Source organism: Cololabis saira, chromosome 20, assembly GCF_033807715.1.
Source record: "Cololabis saira isolate AMF1-May2022 chromosome 20, fColSai1.1, whole genome shotgun sequence".
NCBI lineage: Eukaryota > Metazoa > Chordata > Actinopteri > Beloniformes > Belonidae > Cololabis > Cololabis saira.
The window spans coordinates 4,771,617-4,779,116 of NC_084606.1; the positions used below are offsets into that span (position 1 = coordinate 4,771,617).

Sequence of the window (7,500 nt, forward strand, 5' to 3'; positions counted from 1 at the left end):
CCTGGAACCAAATCCAAAACAACAACAATAACAGCAGCACGGAGGATAATCAACATCCCAGTAGAAGTCGCCTTTTCCAGTGTCTTCCAGCGGAGCTTGATCTGGTCTGGCGTTCCTACAAATGCTGCTTCACGCAACTTTTCGCTCACCTTTTTGTAAATCTGGCTATCCCAGTACTTTCTACCGTCTACAAATGCAGAAATGTTGATATCCTTCATTACATTTATGAAGTGATTAGTCTCCTCATGGTCTTGGTTTCTCCGTGTTTATAAGAACTTCCTGGACTCAAAAGACCAAGATTCCTTGCGAAAAGAACATGTGCAGAAAACAAATTCCTGTTCCTTTTGATGGGGATATTCGGTTTGGCGTTTACATGACCCAATATTCGGGTTAGAAATGGAGGAACCCAGGGGTCATTTTCGTGTTTTTAAAAACCGGAATATGAGCAAATTCCGGTTATTCAAACGGGTTATTGGTGTTTACATGGCCGTGTAACCGGGTTATTGCTATATATAGAAAAGGGTTATTGACTGCATGGAAACATAGTCAATGTCCGCTTTGGAGGAGAGAAGGTTGCCGAGGTTGGGGAAGTGGAAATTTTCAAGCGTGGTGTTGTCCACTTTCCTGGTGGGTGGAGTAAGTGGCTGGTTGACGGTGGTTGATGGGCGTGTCCACGCGCAGGTGGGCCTACATGCCGCATCTCTGGGACATCTCTGGGGCATCTCTGGGGCGTCTCTGGGGCATCTCTGGGGCATCTCTGGGGAATATCTGGGGCATCTCTGGGGCGTCTCTAGGGCGTCTCTGGGGCGTCTCTGGGGCGTCTCTGGGGCGTCTCTAGGGCGTCTCTGGGACATCTCTGGGGCGTCTCTAGGGCGTCTCTGGGACATCTCTGGGGCGTCTCTGGGGCGTCTCTGGGGCATCTCTGGGGCATCTCTGGGGCGTCTCTGGGGCGTCTCTAGGGCGTCTCTGGGGCATCTCTAGGGCATCTCTGGGGCATCTCTGGGGCGTCTCTAGGGCGTCTCTGGGGCGTCTCTGGGGCGTCTCTGGGGCATCTCTGAGGCATCTCTGGGGCGTCTCTGGGGCGTCTCTGGGGCGTCTCTGGGGCATCTCTGGGGCGTCTCTGGGGCGTCTCTGGGGCATCTCTTGGGCATCTCTGGGGCATCTCTGGGGCATCTCTGGGGCATCTCTGGGGCGTCTCTGGGGCGTCTCTGGGACATCTCTGGGGCGTCTCTGGGGCGTCTCTGGGGCGTCTCTGGGGCATCTCTGGGACATCTCTGGGGCGTCTCTGGGGCGTCTCTGGGGCGTCTCTGGGACATCTCTGGGGCGTCTCTGGGACATCTCTGGGGCGTCTCTGGGGCATCTCTGGGGCATCTCTGGGGCGTCTCTGGGACATCTCTGGGGCATCTCTAGGGCGTCTCTGGCCCCACTGCTGCTCCGAGATCCCACACAGCTCAGCCTGGAACCGCCAGGAACCAGTTACCGTGTGTGGCCACCAGGAAGCGTGTGCAAGTCTTGGCAGTGGAGAGGCTGTGTACCGACTGAGGAGACTTACACACTCGGCTCCTCTTTTCACCCCCGGAAACAGAGGGCTACCGGTAGCTGAAAGCAGAAAGTAGCAAGCAGAGGCAGCATGCACTAACTACAGGCACTACTACTCCAACCCTACCGCACTGATACGCACTTATACACACACACTGACCCCCCCTCCCCTACACCTGTCCTGACCCCCCCTCACCTGTCTCCCCCCCTGTCCCCCCAGCTGACGGTGGAGGAGGTGATGACCACCACCGCCTACCTGGACCTGTTCCTGCGCTCCGTCTCCGAACCCTCGCTGCTGCAAACCTTCCTGTCCTTCGTCCTGCTGCACCAACACGACGGAGTTCAGGTGCTGGACACGCTGGTGAGCCGGGTCAACACACCCTTCCAGGTACACACGCACACACACACACACACACACACACACACACACACACACACACACACACACACACACACACACACACACACACACACACACACACACACACACACACACACACACACACACACACCTGTCCAGCCCCCTGCCGTCCTGACCCTCCGCCCCCCCCTCAGCTGGGAACCGTGTCGCTGGCTCTCTTCCGGACTCTGATTGGTTTGTTCTGCGAGGACGTGATGCTGCAGCTGGTGTTCAGGTGAGTCGGTGTTCTGTATCTGGAATTAATGTATTCTTGAGTCTATAAGGTTAACAATAATATAATAATAAGATAACCTTTTTTGAATTGAAAAAATGGGTTTGGCTAAATACAATGTTTGACTAAAACTAGACTAAAATGGAGAATTCTGACTTAAATAAGACTAAAATGCTCAGACTTCACAAGCTTATTATGGTAAATAAAACACCAAGGACCGTAACGTCGCCCGGATCGGTGTCACCGGGGCCCCGCCCTGGAGCCAGGCCTGGGGTTGGGGCTCGAAGGCGAGCGCCTCTCTTTAAAAAGGGGGACCGGAGAGTGTGTTCCAACTACAGGGGGATCACACTTCTCAGCCTCCCCGGGAAAGTCTACTCCAGGGTACTGGAGAGGAGATTACGGCCGATAGTCAAACCTCGGATTCAGGAGGAACAATGCGGTTTTCGTCCCGGTCGTGGAACACTGGACCAGCTCTATACCCTCCGCAGGGTGCTCGAGGGTTCACGGGAATTTGCCCGACCAGTCTACATGTGCTTTGTGGATCTGGAGAAGGCATTTGACCGTGTCCCTCGTGCCATTCTGTGGGGGGTCAGTGAGTATGGAGTCCGGGGCCCTCTATTAAGGGCTGTCCGGTCTCTGTATGATCGGAGCAGGAGTCTGGTTCTCATTGCCGGCAGTAGATCAGACTTGTTCCCGGTGCATGTTGGACTCCGGCAGGGCTGCCCTTTGTCACCGGTCCTGTTCATAATTTTTATGGACAGGATTTCTAGGCGTAGCCAGGGGCCGGAGGGGATCCGGTTTGGGAACCTCAGGATTTTGTCTCTGCTTTTTGCAGATGATGTTGTCCTGTTGGCTTCATCGGACCGGGACCTTCAGCAGGTGCTGGGGCGGTTTGAGGCCGAGTGCGACGCGGCAGGAATGAGAATCTGCACCTCCAAAACCGAGGCCATGGTTCTCCACCGGGAAAGGGTGGCATGCCTTCTCCGGGTGGGTGGAGAAGTCCTGCCTCAGGTGGAGGAGTTCAAGTATCTCGGGGTCTTGTTCACGAGTGAGGGAACGATGGAGCGTGAGATTGACAGACGGGTCGGTGCAGCGTCCGCAGTTATGCGGTCGATGTACCGGACCGCCGTGGTGAAGAGGGAGCTGAGTCGAAAGGTGAAGCTCTCGATTTACCGGTCAATCTACGCACCTACCCTCCCCTATGGTCATGAACTCTGGGTAGTGACCGAAAGGACAAGATCGCGGATACAAGCGGCCGAGATGAGTTTCCTCCGCAGGGTGGCTGGACGCTCCCTTAGAGATGAGTTTCCTCCGCAGGGTGGCTGGACGCTCCCTTAGAGATAGGGTGAGGAGTTCGGTCACCCGGGAGGAGCTCGGAGTCGAGCCGCTGCTCCTTCACATTGAGAGGAGTCAGCTGAGGTGGCTTGGGCATCTGTACCGGATCCTGCTGGACACTTCCCTAGGGAGGTGTTCCAGGCATGTCTCTCCTCCCTAGGGAGGTGTTCCAGGCATGTCCCACCGGGAGGAGACCCCGGGGAAGACCCAGGACACGCTGGAGAGACTATGTCTCTCGGCTGGCCTGGGAACGCCTCGGACTCCCCCCGGAGGAGCTGGAGGAAGTTTCTGGGGTGAAGGAAGTCTGGGCATCTCTGTTGAGACTGCTGCCCCCGCGACCCGGGAACAGATAAGCGGCGGACGATGGATGGATGGATGGATGGATGGATGGATGGATGGATCCTCAGACTTTTAGTCGACTGAAACTTGACACAACTAAAAAGGATAATGAATGTGACTAAAACTAATAAAAACGAAAATGATAGCTTGACCCAAAAACTAGACTAAAACTAGAACTGAAACAGGCTGCCAGAAACAACGCTAGTCTGCTCTCGTAGCCTGAACCTCTGTCCCAGCGGCGGTGGGAGGCGTCCCGCCACCGGAGGGCAGTAACGAGCAGACGTGTCTCCCCAGGTACCTGATCCCCTGCAGACACCTGAGCAGGAGGCAGCGCTGCTCCTCCAGGGCCTCCTCCCTGCAGCAGAGGGACTGCTGCTCCTCCAGGGCCTCCTCCCTGCAGCAGAGGGACTGCTGCTCCTCCAGGGCCGCCTCCTTCCTGCTGCTCCTGCCCTCCTGGTGCCCCGAGGCCCGCACCCGCTCGGAGCACCTGCACTGGCCCAAGGGAGCAGGTCAGCACCACCCGCAGGTCCAGGAAAGGATTTTAAAGTCATATAACTTCTTAGAAACTGACTTAAATTGTGTGGTTGTGTGTGTCAGACCTGGCCGTGGCAGACAGCGTGGGTTACTGTCGTGGTTCAGACTTTCTCATGGACGTCAACTACCTGCACTACCTGTACGACGCCCGCCAGGCCATCGCCGCCTCACACAGGTCTGTGTCTGCTGTGGAAATTTTATGAGTTGCACAAAGTAAAGTACTGGTCCTTAACAAAACTACAACACCGGTAAACTCAACATTGACAAAGTTTATTTTAAAACAGCACTATGTAACTCAGGGCCGCCGCAAGTGGTGTGCGAACCGCACGGGGCCTCGCGCTATGGGCCGTTTTTTTTTTTTTTTCGTTTTTTTTTTTCCGTTTTTTCCCTTATAAATATCAACAGTCACGTTCCATTACAGACCTAAATGTGTACTAGTCTGTGCATATCAATAAATATATGTCCAATGATGCGTGTGTCTGTTGTTCAATACAACTGATCAGACCAAGCGCAGACACAAGCTGCTCTGATCCAGACGGTGGAGTTGGAACAAACTGTCACACAATGTCGAGAGAACGAGACAGATTCAGGAAATTTCCATCAGGGAATGAAAAAAGAAAAAAAATAAAGAAAATGGAAGAGTTTAATGTCTCTCTGAAAGGCTCGTTTGATAAATTTGTTACAAAAATCACCGATCCGACCGGGTCTCAAGCAGCCGTGGGGCCCCGCGTCGAGGCAAGAGCTGATGATGAGCTAGGGGAAGGTATCCAGTATTTTGATAATTGGAGAGTTAAAATTGCGCATATAGATACCCGATCTGACCCGAAAACCCCCCAAAACTTTGCGCGCGTGAGCGTAGCGAGCGCGCGAGGGCCCCCCCCGGCCATTTCGCACAGGGCCTAGCAAATCTCCCAGACGGCTCTGATGTAACTTTTCCACCTTAATCTAATATTTCATCATCATCATTGTGATGGTACATCAACTTCCAACAGGTTTAATGAACCTCTGTCATGGTCTGAGGGGTCTGTATCGCCTTCACTGGCACTATGTAACTTTGAGGAGCATGGTAGGAACCCTGCCACACTAAAAAACTACACATTTTTACGGCTTTGACTGCTTTACGGCATACGTCACTTCCCCCTCCTTCCTGATTCGTAGTGGAGACAAAAATGGCCGGGGTGTGGAGCGCAGAACTCAGCAGAAGCTGGTGGTGAGCTGAACGAGGAGCTGGTATCATGGCCGAAGCAGCGAAAAATCAGAAGAAAATAAAAGTTTTATCGGAGGAGGCAAAAATAAGAAAGCGGGAGAGTAACAAGCTAAATGCCCGGGAAACCATAAACATTGGCCCGGTGTCGTGCCAAAAAGTGATTGCGTGCAAGAATCTGATTTGTGGCCGTGGGAGCGCGCACAGCAGCCCGTTGAGCGATAGCGATAGTCGAAATTTCGCCTTTTTTCTCAACATTTCAACTTTATTCACGAAATTTTGACTTTTTTCTCGAAATTGTACTTCAACATTAATCTCGACATTTCGACTTTTTGTCGACATTTCAACTTTTTTCTCGACATTTCGACTTTTTTCTCGAAGTGCATAATGAAAAAAGATTCTTCCTCCTCTAAAATACTATTTTTATTTTTCTTTTGCCTGGCTCTGATACTCTTCCATGGTCCTAATCACTGTGGATTACCATCTAACTACAACTAAAAGTTCTTACATCAAGTTTTACAAGTGTGTTTGTGATGACAGGGAAGAACATGAAATAAGTTTATCGTGGGTGTGTGAATGATCAATAATCAGTATTATTGGCAGTAATAGAAGGATCAATAATCAGTATTATTGGCAGTAATAGAAGGATCAATAATCAGTATTATTGGCAGTAATAGAAGGATCAATAATCAGTATTATTGGCAGTAATAGAAGGATCAATAATCAGTATTATTGGCAGTAATAGAAGGATCAATAATCAGTATTATTGGCAGTAATAGAAGGATCAATAATCAGTATTATTGGCAGTAATAGAAGGATCAATAATCAGTATTATTGGCAGTAATAGAAGGATCAATAATCAGTATTATTGGCAGTAATAGAAGGATCAATAATCAGTATTATTGGCAGTAATAGAAGGATCAATAATCAGTATTATTGGCAGTAATAGAAGGATCAATAATCAGTATTATTGGCAGTAATAGAAGGATCAATAATCAGTATTATTGGCAGTGATAGAAGGATCAATAATCAGTATTATTGGCAGTAATAGAAGGATCAATAATCAGTATTATTGGCAGTGATAGAAGGATCAATAATCAGTGTTATTGGCAGTAATGGAAGGATCAATAATCAGTATTATTGGCAGTAATAGAAGGATCAATAATCAGTGTTATAGGCAGTAATAGAAGGATCAATAATCAGTATTATTGGCAGTAATAGAAGGATCAATAATCAGTATTATTGGCAGTAATAGAAGGATCAATAATCAGTATTATTGGCAGTAATAGAAGGATCAATAATCAGTATTATTGGCAGTAATAGAAGGATCAATAATCAGTGTTATTGGCAGTAATGGAAGGATCAATAATCAGTATTATTGGCAGTAATAGAAGGATCAATAATTTAGAAGTTCCCTGTAGAAACATGCAGGGGTTTTAAATGGTCCGAGACTGCCCTATGCTGGACAGAGGACGTCACTGCACCAAAATACACCCTGGACCTGTTGATAATTAATACAGGAAAATAATAAAAATAGCGCAATAGGCATTAATAAGATTCATTTAAGAGGAAATTAAATACCAGGTTTATTTCTACAGCACAATTCAACCACCAGGGGGCTCAAAGTTAACTGAGACATTAAAACTTCATAGTAGAAATAATTAGCCTGATATTGATATGTTCTTAAGGTGGTATTAGGCTGATATTGATATGTTCTTAAGGTGGTATTAGGCTGATATTGATCTGTTCTTAAGGTGGTATTAGGCTGATATTTATCTGTTCTTAAGGTGGTATTAGGCTGATATTGATTTGTTCTTAAGGTGGTATTAGGCTGATATTGATCTGTTCTTAAGGTGGTATTAGGCTGATATTGATATGTTCTTAAGGTGGTATTAGGCTGATATTGATCTGTTCTTA

General features: G+C 49.1%; 1 protein-coding gene across 3 annotated transcripts in view; it reads left to right on the forward strand.

Annotated features, from left to right (window-relative positions):
- Positions 1 to 7,500, forward strand: part of LOC133420128 (FHF complex subunit HOOK-interacting protein 1A-like) — a 49,518-nt gene that overhangs the window by 29,291 nt on the left and 12,727 nt on the right. For 2 of the 3 annotated variants that reach the window (XR_009770580.1, XM_061709713.1), the window contains exons 9-12: positions 1,760 to 1,927; positions 2,095 to 2,174; positions 4,140 to 4,354; positions 4,443 to 4,554. Coding sequence is in view for 2 of the 3 variants with exons in the window: in XM_061709713.1 (XP_061565697.1) it covers positions 1,760 to 1,927; positions 2,095 to 2,174; positions 4,140 to 4,354; positions 4,443 to 4,554 (575 nt within the window). In the remaining variant the exon portion in view is untranslated. The remainder of the gene's footprint in view (positions 1 to 1,759; positions 1,928 to 2,094; positions 2,175 to 4,139; positions 4,355 to 4,442; positions 4,555 to 7,500) is intronic. The other variant, XM_061709714.1, reaches the window with a different exon arrangement.